Source organism: Anopheles moucheti, chromosome 2, assembly GCF_943734755.1.
Source record: "Anopheles moucheti chromosome 2, idAnoMoucSN_F20_07, whole genome shotgun sequence".
Taxonomy (NCBI): Eukaryota; Metazoa; Arthropoda; class Insecta; order Diptera; family Culicidae; genus Anopheles; species Anopheles moucheti.
Window position 1 is genome coordinate 50,525,488 of NC_069140.1, and position 24,965 is coordinate 50,550,452.

A 24,965-nucleotide genomic window follows, 5' to 3' on the forward strand; every position below is an offset into this window, starting at 1 on the left:
AGAAGGCTCAGAATGTTGGGTATTTTTAAGGGCATTCGTTTGCTTTTTTTCACAGCCCACAATCATCGCTTCATCGTTTTTGACGCACACGGCAGACGACGCTCGTCTGGACAACTCGCCTAGTTCCGGGTGCTGACGCTTCGACGGGTTTGGTTGGGAAAATTTATGACATCAACAACATAATATCACTTTGTCCCTACACACACACACACTCACATATACAAACATGTCAAACATGGCAAGCGCTATGTGTGTGCAGACGCGGATGGGAATTTATGTGCTTCCGGTTCTATCACTCACATGCAGCCAATTTGCCACCTTCCCTTGCAGCTACGGGATAGTATTACATTTTTATTCGCTTAAACCAATCAACTCGTGGCAATGTGTTGGAAAGTATTTGGAAGCAATGGATGCGCCTCCATCGCACTCGTACCGGAAGCGGGAATCGCAAGATCGTGCTTTGCAATCAAAAACAATAACCACACACGAGTTCAACGAAACATGCAAAACGAGCAGAATATGAAGGGATAGGTAGAATCATGGCGGGGAACGGTATGATACAGATTACTGCAGGAGGTGCACACAAAAAAACACAAAGGTGAGCACGGCTCAGAAAACACAACCTACAACACCTAAAATAAAGCTATAAGATCCCACTGGCAAACGACAATTGCACGGGACTCGGGAACGGCAGTTTGAAGGAATGGCGCAACAAACAAACCCAATTTCGTTGGCCACCAATGGTGCACGATTACGGCGAACAACCGGTAATAACCGGGCGAGCCTTGGCTTAGCAAACACAGCACAGCATCTTTGCAGCAGCCTGCCCGCAACACACAACCAGCGGTGGTAGTAGCAGGTCAGCTAGGAACACATTGGATAAATATTGGCACTAAAATGCACGTTGCGTCCCGGTTTCCACACACACACACATACAGTTGCATCCACACACACGAAGGAAAAGAATTTTAAGTAAAAAACAACGCTACCCACTCTAGAGTTTACCGATGGATGGACAAAAGGAAGGGAAAGACCGAACCCAGCTCGGGATCTAAAATTCCCACCCCAAAAACCACATAACTGCCTGGCTCAATTATTACCACTCCCGAACTGCACCGCGGTGTAACTGTACGATGTGTAGCTAGCCCGTGGCTATGCATTTGTGTTGGTGCGTTGGGTCCGTAAAACCCCCATTCCGGTACAGTAATAGCGGCTCCATTGTAATGATCATAAAATTTCAGTAAATATTTCAATTTTTTTTTTGTTAGTTTTTTCTCCTGCGACTCTAATAGAAGAAGCAGAGACTAGCAGCCGCCTGCATGGCATGTGTAAAGAAGCGTTAGCATGTTAATGGTTCATTCGCTGTTTTTTCTGTTGTTGTTTCCTTTAGCTTTAGTAAGGATTCGTTCGCTTGCCAAAAACAATTTGGAAAGATTAGGTGTGTTGTTTAACAGCAGAAGGTAGATGTTGTTTTAAGATTAGTGTGGCATTATCAACGAACCATTGTGCATCGTGTATGTTTGTTTTGTTATTGTGTTTTGTCAAATGTTTGTGTTTGTTATTTTGTGTTTTGTGCGTTAAAAAGTTCGCGATAACACTTGCTTCATGGAATTGAAACGCTTTATAAATCTTTTTTAAATTAAGGATATATTTTTAAATATCATTTACTTTAAACCTTATTGTAAATTTTAGTTTATTTTATATTATATAGGAATTATTTTATTTTATTTTTTTTTATTTTCTTATTTTTATTGTTTTCTATTCACGGAATCGAAACGCTTTTTATATCTTTTTTAAATTAAGGTTAATTTTTTTTAAACATAATTTATTTTAAACTTTTGTGTAAATTTATGTTTATTTTATATTATATTGGAATTGTTTTAATTTTTTTTATTTTCTTATTTTTATTGTTTTCTATTCACGGAATCGAAACGCTTTTTATATCTTTTTTAAATTAAGGTTATTTTTTTTAAATATCATTTATTTTAAACCTAGTTGTAAATTTATGTTTAGTTTTTATTATATCGGACTGCTACAGCATTAAATTATTTTATCTACTTGTTATACCTATGCAGACAGTAAATGTATGTTTGTTAACTATAATTACTGTTTATTTCTTCTGGATTTATTTAACCTTTCGTACCTTTTTATCAGCTACATAACGCTGGTACGAAAACGCAAACTAACGCTTCTCGCTTTCAATCCTTCTTTATAGTCAGATTAACTCGCGCTCGTTGCGAACTGTAGTTACCAGCTCGTCCTTGGTCAGTTTGGAATGGAACCAAACAAAAATATCTTACCACCGCCAGGAAAATAGCTCCAGCAGCTACAAACAACCCTAATGAAACACAGTCAACAACCAACATCAGCAAAAAAAAATATCAACCGAACTCGCAACGGTTTGCAGCTTGCAACTTACTGTCCCCGGTACGAAAAGATGAAGCTAGAGATGGGAATAAAAACACACACAGCACATTCATAAGAGAGAGAGAAAGAGAGAAAAACGACAGTGAATAACAGCAGCTAAATACGAAAACAAAAACACAACGGCCACAAACCGTCGAATGAAATACGGCATAATAAGACACGGGCAAACAAGCGATGGCACAATCCTCCGAGGGGTTTTCGTTCGTCCTTACGCCGCCGCCGGCCAGCACCAGAACGGAACAAATCTCCAACGACACTTTCGGAAGGATAGTTTTATTTACATTCCAAACTTTTCCATTTGTCTGCTCCACTCCACTATCGGTGCCCCAAACACAATCAACTACCCGTGTGTAGCCGGGCACAGCTTGTCCGGTGGACATCCCTGCCGTGGATGCTACACGTTTTCGTGTTTTCTGATTATTTTTATTCCACCATTTTTCTCGCACCCTTTTTTTTTGTTGTTGTTCATGGCACATTGTTCCCTTTGGTCAAATCCGTTTTACACCCGAAGGCACAACTTTACAATCGAGTTCTGTTCATCGCCCCTCGGTACACTCGGTACCACGGCCACAGTCGTTTCACCCGCACCCACTGGTGGACCACCTCAATTTACCACCCGTTTGATAATGAGATATGATACGATGGGAAGCGCAAAACGAAACAAAAAACAGGCAAAACAGCATAGAATTAAATGACAATTCTTCCTTTTGTTTTGCTCTGTGCTCCCACCACAGCCACTCGGAGGGTGGTTAGCTGTCGCAACGATGGGTGGACTAATAAGCGGTCTTATGCCACCCGGCTCTGGCTTTGCTCGCGATGTGCTCAGGCAAGCAAATTGGGGTAACTCCGAGCACCGAAAACTTGCTGCACCGACCGCGAAGCTTACCTTAAGCGAGGAGTAATGGTTGAAAAAGCAAGAAAACGAGCACTACAAGACACCAGAAAAACAAAAAAAAACTTGAAAAGACATAAGCAAAAACCGCTCCTACCGACACGGATATGGAGGACGGTGGCCCAGACTGTAGGGTCGGGTGTATGTCTCCGTGGGGGTAAGTGTTCCGTAAAGATCTTACAAGAAATTGTGCTTTCCCAGCACAGCCCAACCGATTGGCCTACGTGGCCCCGCACTGGCATGAGGCGTGTCGCCTTTGCATACCCCCTGCAGGGCAGCACGCTCTTCCCAGCCGCCGCATCCATTGCCATTGCCAAAAACGCGTTCGCGAAAGTTTTCCAATAAATTTTATTTTTAATTAATTTTAAATTCAGTGGTAATTTTTGTGGCATTAATTTCACAGATTTTCCACAGATGTTCGCACCACGGCCATGGAGGGGAAACGCTGGGAACGCTGAGAAGCAGGGCTGTTTCTTTGCTGTGAGCCGCGGCACGGATAGTGTCCTGCTGCGTGTTTCTCAGCATGAGACGATATGGTTATGCTTCGAAAATTGGTAAAACCTTGCGGGATGGAAAAACCACAAACTGGCGGTCGGTCTCGGGGAAACAAATGGTGCGAAAGCGGACGGATGACGGAGGGAGCGGGAACTTATGATGAAGATTTCTTTCCGGGGTGTTTGGTGGTGAAGTTGAGGGTGGCGGACAACACGGCAACCGCTCCGACTCCGCTATCGGAAGCCGAAATTACGGCGGATCATGTTCAAAATGATGTATTTTAGCTTTTTTCTTTCTGTCTACCTCTCTCTCTTTCTCTTCCTCTCTCACCGAGAATACGCACGCACGAAGAAGACCGGCTTACGGTAAGCGAGAAAGTAGCATCATATAATAATGCCGCTTGTGGACATTTAAAACCCCCGAAAGGAAAAGGGACGACCGGGAAACAGGAGCTCCGGCCCGACATGAAGTAACATTTTCACCCGGCTGAAGCTGTCCCGTAGCGTTAGCTTCAATTTGCGAAGCTGCCATTAAACTCATGTTGATGTGTCCAAAATTAACGATAAAGCCACACCGAAACCCGCATGGTCGCACGGGGAAGCGCCAGGGCATAAATGCGCGGAACAGTGAAAAACACTTCTGCGACAGGCGTGGTGGTGTGCTACGCTGTGACCGCTGGACCGATCGCGATGGATACGGCCTTTTCATTCCCATCAACATCAAAAGTTTGACTTTAATTTCAACGCGTGTCCAGAACATTTCCTGTGCGTGTGTGAGTTCGTAGGAGCGCGTTTTTGTTGCTGTTTTGTTTTGCGGATGTTTCAAAAGTTTCGGTAGAAAATAGACGAGCACAATTTTACGCCTTGATCGATGTGACTGACGTTGCGTTACATTTGTCACAATTTATTTTCCTCGCTTAAAATATGACGGAAGTAGGTCATTTTTTACCCTCGTTTTTCTTGCTTCTACTGCTTTTACGGACTTCAAACACGTTAATATAATCGCGGAAAGCGTGAATTTGCGGAATGAAAAATGAGAATGACAGTGTTGGAATGGGCCTTAGGAGTAGTTGAAGCAACTACAAAACTGTATCATAAACTACTACATTGCCAATAACATAACTGATGTGAAAAGGATTTAACGATAATGAAGACAGCAGCCATGAGCCTTAAATTAGACTAATTATTGGATTAATTCGATTAGTTAAACTAAGTTGGACCAGTCCGGAGCCCATTTTGTGCAACAAGCAACGGTGTTAACGTGACAGAACCAATAACTATTTAATCATACTAAGAATTTTGTAACTAATTAACAAATATGTAATTGGGGCGGCCCGGTGGTATGATGATAGCGGAACCGGTCTTCACACGAACAGACCGGACCCAAGGTCTGTGTAGGATAGAGGTCGAGTAATATAGAGAAATTTGACAAGTAGCCAAAAGTTCGTTACACGTGATTTGACGTTTGGACGCCCTTTTCCATTCAAATGTTTTGAGTGTAGTTGTGTTGATTAATCGGGATATAGTAAACAAGTAGGCTAGACGCAAGGAAAAAGTATCATTAATACCACGATAAGAAAGTGTTAGTGAGCATGTTATGCATCTTACGAACCTCTATCTTGGCTATTATTTGACCTCTATCCTACACAGACCTTGGACCGAACTAAAATCCCATCCGGACCAATAATCCTCCAAAGCAAGGACTGACTATAGGGCTACGTGGGAAAACAAGTCTAGTAACTCAGAAATGACAGGCATAACCTAGTAGGTCGTTACACCACGAAAAGAGAAAGAGAGATAATCGGAATCCGATAGATTGTGCCGATTATTAATACGATAAAACTGAGCATTTCTCCGGAGTGACACTATTCTGTAATGGCAAAATATAGTCAAAAATAATCAAAAAATGACAAGACAAAACTTGTGAAGATTGAAGTACCGTAAAAAATGAATTTATGTATTAGTGTTTATGTGATGCGAATTATGTGTTTAGATAATCCGTACATGCATAGACCTACATTAAAAAGGTAAGTACAGACTAGAAATAAACAAATCAATGACTTCATTTACACGAAACACAAGACCTGCGTATCCTTGGATGTTTCTTTTTATAGAACGTTGTCAAACGCTTCTTCGCATAGCCTTAGAAAAAGTATGCATACTAACAAGGCAGACTGTGACACCTTTAGCAAACATTTTTCTATGTTTTTATACGTATTCTCGAACAGAGCTAGCCTGCAATTAAAGTTAGCAGGCAATTGTATACCAATGTTATGTGAATCCCTCAAGACCAGTAAACGTCAATATAAAGCATTTTTCAAGGATCTTTGACACAGTCTGATCATGGTTCTGATGTTCTAGAAATAGTACCATCATTTCAATCTAAGCTCTTACACAGTAAACAAACGTTAGACAATTTCTTCATGAAATTATAGAAATACGATGGATTGAGACTCATTATTTGATAGATGCCTTCGCAGAATTTGAATAACTCCTAGCTCGAGCCCCAAGATTTAAAAGATAGAATGGCCGAAAGTATGATTTTGCAAGGGAAGAAGCCAAGAAGTATTTGGGGTTTTATGAGCAATAGCCTTCTTGTGGTCTATATCTCCAATTATGAGAGTGAACTAAACACAGCTACAAAAGACCAACATGTTTATACTTACTATAACTCACTTAATTGTCTATAACTCACAATGTTTGAGCTGCGCTGTTAAACTCCTCGATGCCGTACTATCAACACTGCAGTTAGCAGCTAAATAATTTCTTCACTATTCGCAGCGGAAATTCTCTTCCACCTCGGAAGTGCAATTCATCGCAGTCCCTGATGTATTTCTTGGAGCTGACAATGATTCAAGAATAGGCCGTAAGCTCTTCCCGTTCCGTTCCGGTTCCTGAATACCCTTGAACAAAAAAAAAAACAACGAACCTGCCGGCATGTCTCCCAACGGCAACTGCTGCTACACACAGCCAATTTTCATTTATTGTTTCACCATACCCGCAGCAGGGCAATTCGCTTCCGCCATCAGCTCGACACCGGGCACAAATGGGCCGAAGTGCTGAAGAGCGCAAAAGAAAATCAACGCAAGAAAATAACTTTTCTCATGCACCACAAACGAAGACGAACTGCCCGCCGACACGTCCACGCGTAGCAGAACACAAGAAACAGAATAGAACACACCAACGCAAACACACACCAACGGTAAGTCACCGCCATAAAACTGTCATATTAGGGAAGATATTAAATCGTTCGTGCTTGTCACGGAACGCGCCTTCCGGTGCAATTAGATGCGGATGCATCAGCAGCACCCAGATGCTACGGTTGGTGATATTTATGGCTTTAAAACTTTTTACTTACTCCTTTCGCGGGAAGTTTCTTCCGACAGCTTCCGCTAAGTATGATTAAAATAAACCTCACACTGACAGCCTTTATTACCGATCCAGAAACAAAAACAAACGAACCAAAACAAGAAAAATCCTGCAGAATTCGTGTTTACAGCTATACTTTTATTTACGCTTTATTTTACGCCTCTCTTCCTTCGGCTTAACGTACGTTACACATTCTTAAATAGTGAGACAAGGGGACCCCCAAAATAAAAGGCAAGGATACGATGCGGTGTGGAATGGTACATGGATGGATTCTCCGGTGAAACAATGTCAGCAAAATTGGGAAATGGACGAAATTCCGCGTACAAAGTATGAGTTCGTCGAATGGATTAAAATTCGCTTCGTAAACCGCTTCGGCACCGAAAACGCAGGCGGCAAGATGACGTATTTGATTAAGTAAGTTGTTAGCTCATTTACTTCGTCGCCACACTGGTTCACCGCTTTCCTGGTTGTTTCGAATTCCGCACACAGAAGGTTCGTCCGACGGTAACGAAACACAATGTCTGCACTGGTGCCGGTGGTGCTTGTTCCGGAGCACAACAAGACACCACCCATTGGATGTTCAATTTTCACCTTATTCCGGTTCATTTCTGTGCCGGGCAGCTAAACGTGTCTCTATTCTATTCCACGTCCAATAGTTTGGTGGCGCGGCTTGGGAAAGTGTGACGGGGTCAATGGGTAAAATCCAACAGCGCAGGGTGGACGAAAGCTGATAGAATGCCGGTGGCGAAGTTTTGGGGGTAGAGAATATCAGCCACTACACACACGTCCTAACACGACTGTGACTGCTATCGTGTGGGGGTTTGGGGGGGGGGGGGATGGAGCTCCCCAGGGGTGGTCAGTGAAGTTCATCGTTCGACCGTTTCGACTGCACTTTTCGTGCTGTGTGTGTGTGGCTGACAGTGATTGTTTAGTTCTTGTTTCGTCCTCCCGATTGCAATTTGCCACCCTGCAGTCCACCGATGGCGTTTGGATTTCCCTGAAAAAGAATTAGGCGAGGTGTGAAACAACCAAAGAGAGAGAGAGAGAGAGAGAGAGAGAGAGAGAGAGAGAGAGAGAAGATGAAAAAGAGAAAGCAAGAAAAAGGAAACGAAACAGCGGGCATTGGCATTAGATACGGATTTGAAATTGGTGGTACATTGGTGTTAGCGCGTGTTATAACGCAGATTAATATGTGGAAATGTTGAAAATTTGTCGATAATGATGTTACCTAGTTTTGTAGAGAAATAAATTTTAAAATTTCTAAATGACGTAAAAGTACATGAAATAAATGAAAGCGTAAATTTTAAACTGACACAAGTTGTGTTTGGCCTTTAATGAGATGAGGTTTTACGCATTGACTAAAAGTTCCACTTCAAGCGTTGAGTTGAATTTTGAAGCATAAAATTGTTTAGGAAACATTATCCACCATTTAGATTTTCAATTTTCACCAATTACAGCGCTATAATTTGCTTTTCATATTTTTCCAGACCTACCTTGCCCTGCTGCTGTGGCTCTGGTTCGTACTCCAACGGTAGCGGAGTGGTCGGTACATCACAGTCCTCGGTAGGTGGCACAACACAGCGCAGACTACGTCGATCGAACACGAGCATGGCGGGACAGCGCTGAAGTCGTGGGTAGCCACCCTGGCACTGCCAGTACCGATTGCAAGACTTTCCCAGCGGGACATTACCGTTCGCATCATCGTTGCAAAGTGCTGAAAGAGTGCAACAAAATGAGTTCTCTTTCCGAATAAATTCGAATATGGAATACGACTTTTAACATGGAAAATAAAATATTTATACAAACTCCCAATAGCAAATGGGTTGTTCATTTCAATTATCAATCAAACACAGCCAAGATGAGGCTCTTTACGGCTACTTCCCCACTGTAAGGACACGGAAATGAATGGTACAATTTTTACTTACGGTGCTTCTGACATCCATCAACGTTTTCGGGCCAATCGCAGCTGTGAGCATTTTCGTTGTACAGCAAACCACCGATGCAGAGCTGCTCGGTAGCGGTACCATTCCAGCAGGTCCAGTATCGCGTACACGACGTCTCGTGACCGAAGATGCCGTACAACCAATCGCAGTGCTCCGTCGAGATCGGACCGTCTGAAAATAGGAGTACCGGGAAGAGGATACCGATTTACCAGTGGGTAGATGCTGCACGAAGGTATGGGTGGGATTAAAATTATCGCCCGACCAGAAGCAACCACGTCGGTCGAACCATACGACCGAAACGGGAAACAACACAGCACCACCGCAAAGACAAACTTTCGCACCGGTCATTACCTGCCCCCCCTGCTTAAAACTAAACGACACTCGTGCATTGTACTCGCCACTCGGCCCATAAGCCCTCGCCACCCTGGAAGCACTGTGATGTTTTACTCGTCGATTTGGCCCATTGAAATTGTTTCCGTTCCCTTCTGTGCTGGGCACCGTCGGTAGCGAACACTACGGCACGTTCGAGTGCACTCAATTTTGCAGCAATTTTGTTGCACATCGCAACAGTGCTCCCTCCCCCCCGAAACCCTTGTGCGGAGGTTGCCACCTGCACCTGCCCTACGCAAAGAAGGACGCGCGCAATCGAACAAAGACTATCGCAAACAAAAAAAAAGCGAGCTCGATTAAGTTTGGATCCCACATCGTCTCACCTTAGGAGACCGTGGTCTCGATGCACTTTCCGGCATCGGCACCACTTTTGCTGCGCGAAGGGGGTTATGGACCAAAACAGGGGGCACTTGTATAACCCCTTTGATGGAGTTGCTAATTCGGCTGGCAAACGGGTTTCGTGTTACCGTTTGCGAGCTGCATAATGTCGGTGAATTGGGTTAATTTCCGGAAAATGTGCCGGAAAACTTCGGAAAACAAAGTTCTCTGTCGTTGTGTGTGTAAGAGAGAGTCTGGCTGTGTGTGTGTGTGTGTGTGTTTGTTTTTTTCTTCACCTTTCTTTACTTGTCTTTCTTTTTTTCCCCACTTAGTTTGGGTTTGATGTTTTTGGGGGGCAGAGTGAAATCCATAATATCCTAACCCGTGCAGCGTTTTCCACTTCAAAGAAACATTTGTTTTGCCGTTGCTGGTAAGCACTTCCTCTTATATGTGCTTACGTTAGTTAGCAAACGAGTGTGGCAAGGGTTTGATGTTGTACAATGGTTAGGAAATACATTATGCATATATAACAATGGTATGTTCAGCTAGTTTATGGATTGTTAAAGGGCTGTTTCGTGGATTGAATGACATTATTGCAATCAAAGCGTATTACACAGGTTTTTCGCTGCTAAACTAGTGCAGTGGATAAGCGGTGCGAGTTCGAAAGTTTTCACGTTCGTTACTTTTGATTGAATGTAACCTTCTACTGCAAAACTCTTTGTTTCTGTCAACCATGCGTTGTATCAAAAGCATTTAAAGTACTTATTTCAAGCCGTTTAAACACGGCTAGGTACAGAAGTGTTTCACGAGAATTGTTTTCAGTCGCTTCATATCATTGCAACCCTACGAAGGCAGGTTCCAAATTCTGAATCTCGAATCGTTGGAGAGAAGGCAGCGTCGAACCTGGAAAATGTGGTTCATGGAGGCAACATTCACACACATCGCTTTAATTATTCCGTCTCGTGACCTTCGTTGAAATGATTAATCGCGAATATTCCCCAAATATGGTATCTTTTAGTATTTCCTTTTTTAGTTCCTACTTTCTTCAGGCATCAATTTGCGGTAGCCACTTAAACATCAATTCGAGCACTTTTCCATGAACGGAGCATACTTACTTGCCAACTGCTTCCCATCGCAGTAGTTTGATCGCCACGGATAGTCACAACCCTCAGTGACGCCACGGTGCTTGCCGGCGAACACGAGCCCATTCGGACAGTCGTACAGCTCCGGCTGACTGTTGATACACTCCCAGTACCGATCGCAGTACGTCACATCGCCGACAACCTTCGATTTGGTTTTACACGGATCCTCTTGGTCTTGTCGTTGAGCGCTGGCAAGCCCTGCAATTAAAGGAAGAAATTACCGATTTAGATCTCGCTCATTCAGCACACAACGCGTCACCCTTCCCTCCACACGAACCCCCCGCTGCAAGTGAAACAGATGATGCACTTTACTGGGTTTTACATTACATCTTTTCCTGTGCTCAACAAAGTTGCGTTCCACTCGCGTCTGGAACCTGTTGCCTGCCGTATGCCAATAAAGTCACCGAAAACCCGTAGAACAAGTTCAAACCCCTCTAGACGACTCCCTTAAGATACTTAGTTCAAGTTTCCAATGTGACTTTGGTAAGTTTGAACCCAAACTTACCGGTGGCGTCCCGACCGAAGGATGAAATGTAAATGCAAATGAAAACACTGTTGCAACATAAGGAACACTCCCACGGCTCATGCCGGTACGTTCCGATCAACGAAAGTGTCGCTGACAGACGCCTACTGACGATTCGCACAACTCGCGAATCTTTCACACGCACACACATACACACACACCTTCAAAGGAATATACACCGTGAACGAGCACAACTTTTAATTACATTCCGATGTAATTGAATACCGTTAGCGTTAGGATCTTTTGCCCGTGCTCAGCCCATCCTTGCGTGCGCCCTTTTCCGAACGATAGATTAGCAAACTTTCCTCTCGGTCGGTTGGGGGAACTTATCCTGACGGATGGAGAATAAATTTACTACCCGATAGTAGTTTGGAATGCCAAAGTGCAGTGATTTCGACGGCGGGCGTCATACCATAAAGAAGAACAAAAAAAAACTCGGAACTGAATGCCATTAAAGCTTTCAGACATTTTCAATTGACCAAGCGTCTAGCCTAACGGAAGGAGTTATAAGCAATAAATTAACCAAGGTGAGTAGTAAAACAAGCAAATTGAATTTAGGATATACAGGCAGTCCCCGAGATACGCTATTATAGCGGACCGCTATAATCCGGGAAAAATCCGCGTAACTCGAATTTCCGCGAAAGTCAAATCCTGGTGCAATTTCGTTTATACTTCAAAGTCATAGAGTCGACTTTCTTCTTTGAACTTAATTTATGCAGCGAATCAGGCAATTTTAAGAAAGAATACATTAAAATAAGTTAGAAAGAAATGTTTAATGTTAACAAAAAAAGGTATTTTCAATCAATTTTCATCTTTTTGCTTAAATTTTATGCTATAAACTAGCTCAGCTGTCAAATTTCCAAAAACCGCGTATCTCGGGGACTGCCTGTACATTTAAGTAGCATAACATTCTGCTTTACCTTCTCAAAAATAATGATTTCCCTAATGACACGCAAATGTCACTACTTCAAACAACAATCATGTCTATCTATCCAGCTGCTCTGCATCCTGCTTCAATTCGGGTGTCACGCTGTAAACGAATAGCAATAAATTCATAGCATTCGTTCAATCGCCTACAGGTGCTCCTGCTTGGCACTGCGAATTCAATACAATCTTTCCGAATAAACAGTTTGATTGGAAATTTTCACCATAAACTTCAACCAAACAGTACACATCGCGTGCTCACCGTCATCGTGATTGAATACCATTTGCGTACCCGTCAAGCCGATATGTCAAAAAAGGGAACTCATCGGATATCCACACCGAATTCTGCTGATTATCCTGTCCCACTGCAACACGTGTCATTTCGCTACCGAAATCGATCGTAGCAACCCCGTCGCGGGTGGTGAGTATTTGTTAAAATTGATTCCCATGGCCTGCTGCACGGTTCATGCTGCTGTCCGGTCCTCGACCGGTACGGTGCGGTCCTCGGTCGGTGTAGCTCGAACAGGATTCTTTCGCAATCATGCAATCACACTCGTAACGTGATAGCTGAACGAAAAGCTCGGGCGAGAGAGATAATTAATTCCTTAATACCTTAAGCGTTTTAACGGACGGTTCGCACGCCATTTTCCAGCTCGTGCACGCGCTCGAAACCTGACGAGTTTCCACCGACAGGTGGTCGGATTTCACAGGACGGGCGGCAGGCTGTGCTCTCCGACAAACCGGGTGTATTTAGCGGTAGCTGGTAAGCTGAACATTGTGTTCACGTAGTTCGCTTTCATGAAAGCACTTTCGTCACACACATATGCCACACACGCCACATAAGGTGAACGGAGAGCTTTGCGCGGGATAACATAATGTAAAATCACACTCTTCTCGAGATGCGGAACGTTGACCATCGTGTGCGGCTCGGCTGCAGTCCCCATATCGACGGCTTGTAATCGAATTAAGCGAAGCACTTCTTTGCTCTCAAGCAAACACGGGTGGACAGCGAGGATAACACGGGGTGCAAAAAAAAAACAACACCTCCGATGCCCTTTACACATTAAATTAATGGCACAAAAATTTCGATTCGCATTCACTGTTTCGAATCTCTCGCACATTTCGCACCGTTTTTCTACGCTTTCCCAAAGGAATTGCACCGAAAGCGGAAATCTCGCATTTCCCATTTGGCACAACGGTAATTAATTCGATTATGATGGAAATATGATTTGAGCATTCCACCTGCCAAACACGGAAGCGGATAATAAAGGACACGCTCGCCGTAGATGTTAAAGTGATTCAAAAACAGAGACAAAAAAGAAACATTTTTACAATTTGGCCCTCAAAAATAGGGCAGACGATAATAGGACAGAGACCTTCTAGACACATCCCCAAGAGGGCACATGTTTTATGTTTGTATTATTTTGCTGTTCGTTTCGTGCCATAAATCTCCAAGGAAAAGGCACTTGTCGAAGGACACAGCCACACTGCTTGAGCAATCTATTTATAATCTTATTCCTCGCTCGTCTTATTGTCGTATTGCGATCTCTACCTTACTTATCTCGATCATAATTCAGCTTTCGCCCGATAAACACATTAAATACTCTATTCGACACAATTTAATTCAATCATAGCAACACAGCACGCTTCAAACTACCTGGGAGCTTTATGTGAATAGCAAATTTGTATTTAAAAAAAAAACGTTTGAATGAACAAAAACCGACACAAATTAAATCCCGAACCGTCCCTGGCTGGGTTCGATAAAATGGACTGTAAATTTAACACTCATTAGTCAACGCTCACTCACGCCCTCGTCTGCTCCCCTGAGCACAAGAAAAGTCACAGAGCAGCAAAATACGAAGCTGCCATTAGGGTACCCTTCGAAAGCGTTGGGTCGGTGCGTAAGATGCTGCTAACATCGTTGCTAGTCCATCGGGGCCGATAATTAAATTCATAAATACACCTTGGCCCCGCTTCGGGCAAAGCTTCGGGCTTAAATCATCCTGCTTGAAGGACGAATCTTTTGTTTCCTAATGCTGTTTCCACTGCCCTACCATGTCTCCTCCAGCAAATTTCGATAAGACTGTACTGCTGTGAGCCAATTTTAAATGACTATTGCAGGGCAAAATGTTTTCTAGCATTCTTTTTATCCGCTCGTGCTCGGCTTCCGCAAGCAGGTGAAACAATTCGAATTATCGTTCTTCCTACCATTTACTGGACGCTTATCTGTAAAGTTGTCATGTCGTAAATCGCTCGCTTCGTATTATCCCACAGGCCCCCTCGAGCTAAACCTGACAGCTGAACGATTTCCCTTTTATGCTCCCCGATTGCGTCACCTTTGCTGATGCGAACATCGATGGAGGCGCCCGGTCATTCAAGCGAGCGACTAATGGAGACGCCCGGTACCGCACCGCACACACACACACTTATCGAATTTACAAGATAGCTGCTCAAGCGGCAACCGGCGCTTGCTGTTTGCCCATAAAAATTCACTGCCACCGGTGGCCAGTTTATCTAATTTACCATTCCCTCTCGATTGCTCGCCTGAATGTTAATTACTGCGATTTGTTCGACCCGCTCAGGTTCTTTTTCTTCAGCTTCTACTTCCATTTCCTCTGCTCGCTGGGAAGTCTTCCCCCATTCGGACGGATTCGATTTTTTGTTTCTTCTCTCTTCTCTGTTTGCGCATTGTTCGTCTCATACTTCGAGTTGATTTTTATCTCCACTGTCGGTTGCTCATCCTAATTAGACTTCGGGGTCAAATTGCAAACTGTCAGAACTTTATGCAAAACCCCCGTGCAAAGAAGCAACACAGCATTTCATGCTGACCGGGGTATCGAAAATTCCGCTCTGACCATCACATTTTTCAACACAAAAAAAAACAAAAACAAATCCCACAACATGAACACTCAAGATAAGCAAACGACTTGGGGAAAAAAAATCTTTAAAGAATTAAAACCATCAGTTTGAGCTTTTTCTTATTCCCCTCAGACACAATGCGTGTGCGAGATAAAACAGTGACGGTGGAAGGTTGCGCTGTGCTTGATTCCACCGTTTGCTTTCCACATCCGGCCGTTCAATCACCCTCAGGGGTGACGTTTGGCTACCGGAAAAGATGTGCTTAATTAGCGCAGTGACTTTTATCGGCGATCTTTTCCAGACTTTCCATAAATACCCGAAAACATCTGCTCACCACACTGCTGCTTCAGATCGACTTCCCTGCTGCCGTATCATACACCATCCGATTTGATAAAGCATTGAATCGAGCAGACAGTACTGCAGTAGCTATCCTTTCGTTCTACCATACCGTACCTCTCACAGCGATAATTATAAATTATGATGAGCTAAAACGTCGGTCTGGGACTTTGCTGCTACCGGCTGGCAGTAGCAGCCAGTGGCAGCAATACAAAACAGAGCGCCAGTTTTATTGCACTTCAGGTAAGCAATCATCGGTTCCCGGCCTGCCACCAACCGGCAAACGGTCGGTTCAGTGAGTGAAATTGAAATTAAAATAATTATACGAATTAAAAGCACCGCCGGTAGCATTCAGTGCAGCTTCAGTAGCTTTCCACGCGTAATACTACACATCCACACGACGTTACTCCTCTGTTGTTCCAAATGGTCCCGTTGCGGTGATTTCGGTAAAAGCGGCAAGTCTCCCGGCCGTTACGCTTCCCAACGCGTTTGCTACAGCTTTTCCCGGGCCAGCCTAAAGATTTTGGAAGTCATAATTGGAATTGGAGCCATCCTTCCTTTTCCTGCTGGCTCAATGTCGATAGAACGGCCAAAAACCGTTCCCGCGTGCACACTGGAACCCGCCACTCGGCACGTACTTCATTAATGTCCGCAGCTCGGTAACCCGGTGTGTGACATTATGCAAAGTGCTCATTACATTAATTGATAGTTGCAGCTGTTATGTTTATCATAAGAGACTACACAACCAGCATGAAGCTGCAGCCACCTTAAGACGATTAAGACGCTTTTAGAATAATTGTCAGGTGCGCTTAAACGAAACCAGTCACTTTTTATCTAATTTATATAAAATCCTCTACCGACCTAAGCCGCAACGAGTGTTTGTTTATTCCTGCACTGCTGTTTCTAGAACAGCAACTGAAATATTTTAATTATCCCGATCGCAGCGCGATGATGATGAGCGGAAACCAGCATCCGTTGCATTGCGCTCGAAACAAAAAAAACTACACCCGACAGCTTCACACACCACACCCTGCTTTCCTGCACCAAACACAACCGTAAGAAGATAACGACAGAAAACACAACCCATCACATCTTCTCCACCTACCGCAGGGTCCTGATTAATTAACCCAGCAGGCAACTGAGCTCCGAAACACTAACTCGAGCAACTTTTTCATTACCGCTGCAGTCAGCTGCAACCGAGGGATCGTATCGTTTGCATCCGGCGCTGTTACTGAGGATGATACTTAGCCTGTATCCAGGCTATTCCGAACAAGAATCGTTGCATTACAAAATCATTTACGGTGGAATTAACAAAACCTACCATCCAGAGCGCTAATGAATGCCACCGATGGCAAACAAACCCGGCAGCAGAGAGAAACAGATGCAAACAAATAGTTTTAATGTACAAGGAAACAATAGAACCAGTGTACCTATGGCTGTTCATTCAACATTCAACAACAGCATTAAGTAATTGTCTCTTATTTCTGCTGCTATGTTTTGTTTTCTACGTTAAAGTTTTTCTACTAACTTGTTAATTGTTTTGAGTTTAATTAAATTACTAATTATTAAAGCAATATTTTACAAGCAGACCTGTTCATCATCTCACTTGTGAGTTGCTTATTATTATTCTTCCGATTTTATTTATGTAACTCTTATCATTCATCTTGACCGTCTTTTTCTGTATGCCTTTCGTCCTTATTATCTCTCCTCGAGATCCCTTTTATTTCCTTCATTTTTCATCCACATCTTACATCTCTACATCTTAACCGGAAGCCTCACAGCTGTAACCTTACACCAATCAAGCGAGATCATTTCTATAATTCGATCACCTTCCATCATCCTTGCTTGAAGCAATAGGGAGAGCCTTCTTCACCGACGTCGATTTTATGGGCCCGAGACTCAACCAAAAGTTTGTTTTTAATTAATTCCGCAATAAATAAGTTTCCCTTCGGGGGACCGAGGGCATTCGCTTCGCTAGCTAATGGAAAAAATCTGTAATTAATTACACAAAAGCGAAACTGACCATTGACCAAGTGACGGGATGTGGAAAGAGGCAACGTTGCAGAAAAGCGCCAACGTGCCTTTCCACATCCTCCTTTCTTCCCTTCAACTTCACACCAAACCCGAAACTGTAACTGAAAACCCTGCAAGGATGGGACAATTCAGAAGAATTCGCACGGATAAGCGCTGGAGGTGAAACGGTGTCTTGCGGTCCCGTAAACTATTCACCATGTCAACGAGTGCCACAAGTGCCAATTTTCTCCGTTAACTTTCGTTTGTTCCTCATAGACCCCCTCCCTCATCCTGCGCCCTTTCGGCGTGCTGCGTGTGTGTGCGAACATCCGTTGGATTAACTTATTACAGCCGGTTTTGTTAACTTTCTTATCCATACACTCCACACAGCAGAGATTTGGATGGTTGTTTGATGTGGTTTTTGCTGGACCGCTGAGCAGGAATAAAGGATAAGATATTAAAATGTTGCTCATGTACGGACCGACCACGCAAACCCTTCAAACCGCAGCTACAACGGTTGAGTGAACATTCGATTCTTTGTTGAACGATGCCCATAACAATCTTTGATGGATCCTGTTCTTGGTTTGCTAACACTCTCGAAAGAAACTGTCGTGTTGTTTAATAAATGCAGAAAAGCCACGGTTGGCACAGGCATGAGGGAATAATAAACACCGTAAGAAGGGTCGATAACTCTACAGCACATTGTCTAATGAGAAATTTAAAGTTCGTTTATCATCACGAAAATTTCTTTTTATATCAGCAAACAATAATAATGAAAAAATGAGTACATTACATTCTTGACTTGATTGACAAAGATTATAATTTATGCAATGAACGACGACGTGTTGAAAATGAGTTGAAATGAGGAATTAAGTTTTTATAAAAAAAGGCCTACAATTTCATTAAATATTCATATCCATGACATCGGCGTGTACTGACGAAATCATTTAAATCGCCAAAAACATCCTTTTCGTGAGTTTCTACTCTTTTGCTACAGCCCTTTAACCGATCAACTCCCTCCAAGTTACGCCAGGCTGAAATCGCCACAAAACCTAAAAAAAGAAGGAACATTTCAACCAACCATCCATGTTTACCGTTGTGGGGAGATTAAAAGAAAACATTCCCGTGGCATCGTACAAAAACCGCTTTAAAATTTCAATCCCGCCAGCGATCGCAAGCCCATTGGATGAGACCGCGGCCACTACGCACCTTGCAGTCATTTCAAACATTTACACCCCGAAGGTAGGCCAACGGTCGGAAGACGAACAATTGCGACTCGTGCAGCTGTTGCCTTCAATTCCCCACGACCACATTTTCTTAAACGTTTGCCGTGGCGTGAAAACAAAAAGCCCACGCGGACTCATAAGTTCCAACGGTGGGCAACCAAAATGTGTGTCGTTGGAGGACCTACCTCTACTCCAAACATCTGCGTAAATCATCCCGCACGTCCATTTTAGACGCACGCGCCCAACCTACTCACGACGAACGGTGAACTGTGCCACCGGCTGCACGAATGACCACCGCAAGAATAGCTCAAATATTTTCTCGAGACAGCCAAAGTTTCCCGGCAAATATTTGTACATTATCAAAGATTTTCTACGCCGAACACACGCACGACACACTAGCGGGCCGTCCTGGAAGTGTTTCTCGTGGTAACGTTGGCATTCTTCTGCTGTGTGTAGCAACCTCCAACATTGCTGGTACTGTCGGCCGAATCACTGGCCAGAGTGACGAAGCGGTACCAAAACCCAACTCACTTACCTTGTCGAAACCGGACCGGTCATGTTTGAGAGGAAACCTCATCAAACGCTATCCCCGGGACTCTGACAACCGGGCCCGGCGACACATCGCACGATGAGGGCCCCGGCAAACGATCACGAAGCGAACCATTTTATTAGACCAACCCCTTGGGCACCGGTCTCAGAATCGCATCACACTCTCCAAACATTTAATACCTGGCCCGGGACAGGGGTACTACCGGGAAAACATGCACGCACGAGTATAATAATAATTTCGGTAAAACTTAATCAAACTCGTGCCGAAAGCTGCACTGAAGCAATGCTCCGATGGTATTTGGTGGGCCGTTCCATCCGTTCCCTTACGTCAACGCTCTGCTCACGTCACCGCTTTGTTATCTCTCATAACAATTTATGGAAAAACATATTTGCCTTAAAACCGAACCATGATAGCGAAACGTCATAAAATCGACCACCCACCGGGCAACGAGGAAGGGCCCATCGGCACCGAAAACCGTACGGCACGTGTCGGCATTTGTGCTGGACGCACGGCGAACGTCGTACATCGGCGTCGCAAGTGAAGGAAACTTTTCACCAGCATTGGCTACGACACCTTGGTTACTTAAATTTGGACACACGCTGCAGGACTGTTTATCAACACGATCATCACATAAAGGCGTAACATTTCTCCATCCTCAAACACGTGTGCGCCTGTCTGTCAGACAAACAAATTTTCGATTATCAACCCACATCGTTGTACCGCATCAACCCTTTCCATTTTCGGGGGCAATGGTAAGGATGCTCCGGATGGAATCCTTTTCATGCGTCCATCCACAAGGTGGATGGTGAACACTGCAAAACGAGCAGGACGCTGTGGAGGTGAATAAAGGTTAAGCATGCACCTGAAAGGCTTACAGATCACAGATGTGCCAACGTGGATAAACATCGTCATATCTGATGTATTTCTTAGAAAATAAAATCTAGTTTGTAACAAACAAATTGATTATCTTCTGCTATTTTCTACAGTTATCGAACTTCTTTAAAATCCGATTTTCGTTATGACTTAACGGATATTAAAATCAGTCGAGGATGTAATATTGAAAGTGATGATTTATTTAAAAAAAAGTGTCTAAGCTAAGTTTAAGCAATGAATCGTAATGAATACCTATTTAAAAATAAAACGATATGTAGTAGTGTTTAATAACTGTAGTATAATCTATACCACAAATGTCATAAAAATAAGAATGTTTTCAATAATTTTAGTTCGTTAATGGTCGCACAAAACGAGACAGGTTTGGTTCAAATCGATCACAAACATAACGAGCAACGCATTAGAGGAACCAAAACAGGTACGACATACCCCCGCGCCAAGCAATGTTCTAGCCCGGAAGAGGCTGACCGGGTCGTATTGGTTAAGTCCAGAAGACTGCTCGGAAATTATAGTTTCTGGAGAGACTCGACATATTCATTACAACATCATTTTTCCATCAAGTTTTTGTACCAATGTTTCATCAAATCCCTTCTTTAGTAACTATTAACCAGGACATTATCAATATGGACACGTGTGTTTTACAATTTGCACTGAGATAAATAGATACAAAGATGAGATGTATTAAAAATGTGCTAGAATCTAGAGCAGTAAAAAAGAATAGCGAATGTGGGATATGTGGCGATAGGAGTATTGTTAGAAGGTGAAGATCACCTTCCTTTACTAACCTGCTCATCGTTCTTCTTTGATTATTCTAAAACATTATTCTAGCGCCATTAGTGTCGTTTTTGTCGACACACATTCCGTTTATTCCGTAGTTTAACCAAGTTTGATTTATCTTATATACATTCCATAATATTTGAGCTCGAGGAACAACACGGGTAATTGTAATTTATTTTTTTGTTTTAAGTAAAAAAAATCGAAAAGGAATAATTTCTCTTATAAAATATATAAAAAAGTTTAATGAAACATTGTGTAAGATGATGATGGGATAAGTGTTTATTAGTCTACAATTAAGTGCTCCATTCTGAATACTGCTCTGTTTGCTACTGCCTGTATGTCCTTTCTGCGCTGGCTTATATAAGGCTATTTTCAGGGCTGTCAAACCTAGGGCTTTCTCACATATATTACAATATTTAAACAATATAACATATAAACAATATTTAAAATCGTATATGTCGTCTTTTGGGCATCCACAGAGTGTTTGCAGTCTAATTGAATGCAATACTTGATATATTTGAAGGTGATGGTGCAGGGATAGGGTTACAGTTATCATGTCGTTGTTTATAGCTGTTTGTTTGTTTATAGCCGCTGTAAGCCAAGTACAATAACGGTTTACAAATACTGCATAAGACTTTTGTCCATCTCAAAAAATTATAATGATTACTATTAATTAAAAAATGAAACTTTCATAGTTATGGATTTTAATTTTCATAAAAAATGTTAAACATCTGCCCAGCGCTCCTAAAACTCATTGTGCCATTGCCTACTTTCAAATTCAGTGCAATCCAACGTTTCATTTCAATTGTTGAAAACACAATTATGAATTCACAATGAGAAAGATTTACAAAATGTATGACGGATTTATGCATTTTATAAATTCAATTAAATCCATTCCATTGTCCTAAACTTTTATAATAATCACGAAAAAAAAATGATGAAAATACACGCCTTTGCAAAGGTAACCCAAGATGTACTCGTCAACTTCAGACCAAAGTCACTGCAACGGCTGCAACACTTAGCTGTTGAACCGGACCCGTTCAACCCTGTTACTTCACCGCAAACCTTTTACCGGCCAGCGCAATGGTGCCACAGTTTGTCATTGCTTTCAATGAAGGAAGTGATTATCAAAACTTTTACCAAGTGCCAGTGCCACATCCGCCGGAAACACTGGAACCCGGGTTGTGCAAAACAACCCCCAAACATCTCGAACGGAGTATCTTGGGCGGAAAGTGCACAAAACTCCAGGGCGCGTCTATTTACGGGCGAACAACTGAAAGCCAACTCAGAAACGAAAGTATTACCGTTACTATTATTATTACCTCCAAGTTATGGCCAAGACAGCACTCCAAAGAATGATAGAGTGTGCTCGGTTCTGAAGATTTCAAAACGAAAAAAAGCCACTCCTTCGATCACCCCAACGCAACTCACCGCTGCAGACAATACGCTTTGGCATTGGCCAGAATATGCTTCTTAATGATCCCAACGATCAATAAAGCCGAAAATAATAACAATAACTACCGAGACTGGCTACCGAAGATACCCGGCACTCTCAACCAACACGCGCGGAGAAATTTAATGTACCCTGCGTTCCTGGGAGGCTCCGTTTGGCATACTTCCACAAGGGAGGACGCTTCAAAGCATAAAAATGCTTCACGTAACGTTTGCTAGCAAAAGGTGTACGGCATTAAGTACGGCATTCTCCGACAGGCAGCCGATTGTTTTTGGATGCTTTTAACTTTTTAAGCCGATTTCAGGCCGAACGGTTTGCGAGCCGAAAGTTCCATCGAGCTTCAACGCGCTCCAAAGCGTGGCAGGAAATATCCATTAAAATTGATTCCGCTGAAATGCTATCAAAACTCTAGCAGGTGTGTTGCCTGTCCGTGGGGAAACCGGGTCGCCGGGTCATGATTTTAATAAAGGATAAAAGAAACACTCAATCAATTCCACCATAAAACATTCCGTGTACCGTGTGATAATTCTATCGGAAAATTTTATCTCCTCGGAACCGTACTGTTTTTGCCGTCTGTATTTTCCTTTTTTTTTGTTGTTGATGCAAAAACTCAGCTCAGCCGTCCTGAATATCCATTTACAATTCGTGCTTGATGGCTGGCGGAGGGGGGGGGGGGGGAGAGATGGCAAACGGGCCGCTTGTCTCGGTTCAACACCATCCAACAATGACTAATTACCATATTCCGCAAACTCCCCGAAACGGCCATCTGTAAGGCGAGTCCATTTCGGCTTCCCACACTTCACACGGCTTCCACCCAAAGTCCCACAGGGATCAGCCGTATCTGGTCAGGCTTTTGCCGGGCGCCACCTACCGGGTAGCATATTTGAACGATCATATTCTACCCCGTTGCGCTAGAGTTTAAATTAGATTTACCCACCTAGAAGCTCCCGAACCGGACCGGCACCGAGGAACGGCATTACTTGCCCAACGCATGAGGTGGGGGGAGGGGGGAGGGGGGGGGGCTTTCCGAAATTCCTAACCGAACCGAAGGCACAGCCATATTTATGTTAATAAGACAAACTTCAATAAATTTCAATAACTTTCACAATTATGAAATGTATCCTGTGGCGAAAGTTATATCCGAGTGCTCAGGACGGAACTCATCTAAATCCCCATTTCTAGCGGGAGCACACATTAAGTCAACACAGTGTGCAGTGGGACCGGTCGGCTGGCGGTGCGAGACGGTCGGACAACACTGCCAAAGGATAACAAGTACACGTGGAACCGGGAAATACCCGCACATGTAAGCACGGGCCGAAGCCGAATTTAAACCTGGGTGGTACAGCCACGCGCACGGCACAAAAGGGAAAAACGAAGGAAGATAAACCGTTTTCACCGAGTTTACTTAGTGACCGTGGTCACCCTCGTTGTCGGTGTTCAATCTTCGAGTGTGTGCGAGTGTGTGTATGCGGCCACCTTAAAGAGTACCGGGCGTCTCCTTCACCAAACCCCCCCTTACGAAACCACACCGCCAGGGCCGCCACGAAACGAAATTAGATTGGCTTTATCCCCCGTGCCGTTCCGAGACGCTGGTAGTTAAGCCGATTTGGGCGGTGGTTGCGGTTTCTGCGTGCGGTATCAATTTAAATTAAGACACGACATTTAAATTATCCGCCGGTCGTCTTTCGCGCACGGACGGCATCATTCGTGTCCGCAACCGCAAAACCGGAAGCAAACGCTGCTGGCATCACCTTTACGCCGCCGTGCGGTGCGGTGACTTAAAATCTTCCCCGGCGGTAGGTTTGTGGAATGGATTAGAGCATTTCGGGCATTTCGGGAAATTTAAACCAAACCGAGGCACGGTTGTCAACGCAACGAATGCAAGCAAACCTTCCCTATACGGGCCTGATACATCCATATGAGGGTATCAGTCTTATCATACAAACGCACCCTAAACAACAAACAAACACCACCCGAAAACAAACGGTTTCAAGACATTCTTTTCGACCCGGGGAAACTTTCCTTCATTTTTTTTTGTTGTCCAACAAAACGAGACATTTTTCTCATGCAGCACTTTGCTCGATTTCGCCCAATAAACCGTTTGAAGATGAGACCAACAAAACTGGAAGCACAAAATATAATAATACACATCATCACTTCATGGCATATAACAAAGCGAAAACATTCCACATCAGAAAAAAGCGCGTGCCGTATTGTTGCTGTGACGCAGCGCACTTCTTAGCATCCCATCGACGCCATGCCCGCCACACGGAACAATACCGGCGTGAAGAATGTTCGGAAATGGATCCGTTTCGGTTGCGTTCGTTTTCGCAGGAAAACTTCCCGCCAGAGCCCGGCGCGACCAACGAATCGCGCCCGGGTGGGCGGATGTGAATCTAAAAGCTTCGCAGAAAACTTCGGTGTTCGGGGTGCGTGCG

General features: G+C 43.6%; 1 protein-coding gene across 1 annotated transcript in view; it reads right to left on the minus strand.

Moving 5' to 3' along the window:
• Positions 1-8,110: 8,110 nt before the first annotated feature.
• The window catches only part of LOC128297906 (protein obstructor-E-like), a 41,930-nt gene continuing 25,075 nt past the window's right edge, over positions 8,111-24,965 (minus strand). Inside the window, exons 2-5 of the mRNA XM_053033623.1 lie at positions 10,949-11,173; positions 9,108-9,296; positions 8,676-8,896; positions 8,111-8,179 (exon numbers count right to left, since the gene is read on the minus strand). Coding sequence (XP_052889583.1) covers positions 8,111-8,179; positions 8,676-8,896; positions 9,108-9,296; positions 10,949-11,173 — 704 coding nt within the window. The remainder of the gene's footprint in view (positions 8,180-8,675; positions 8,897-9,107; positions 9,297-10,948; positions 11,174-24,965) is intronic.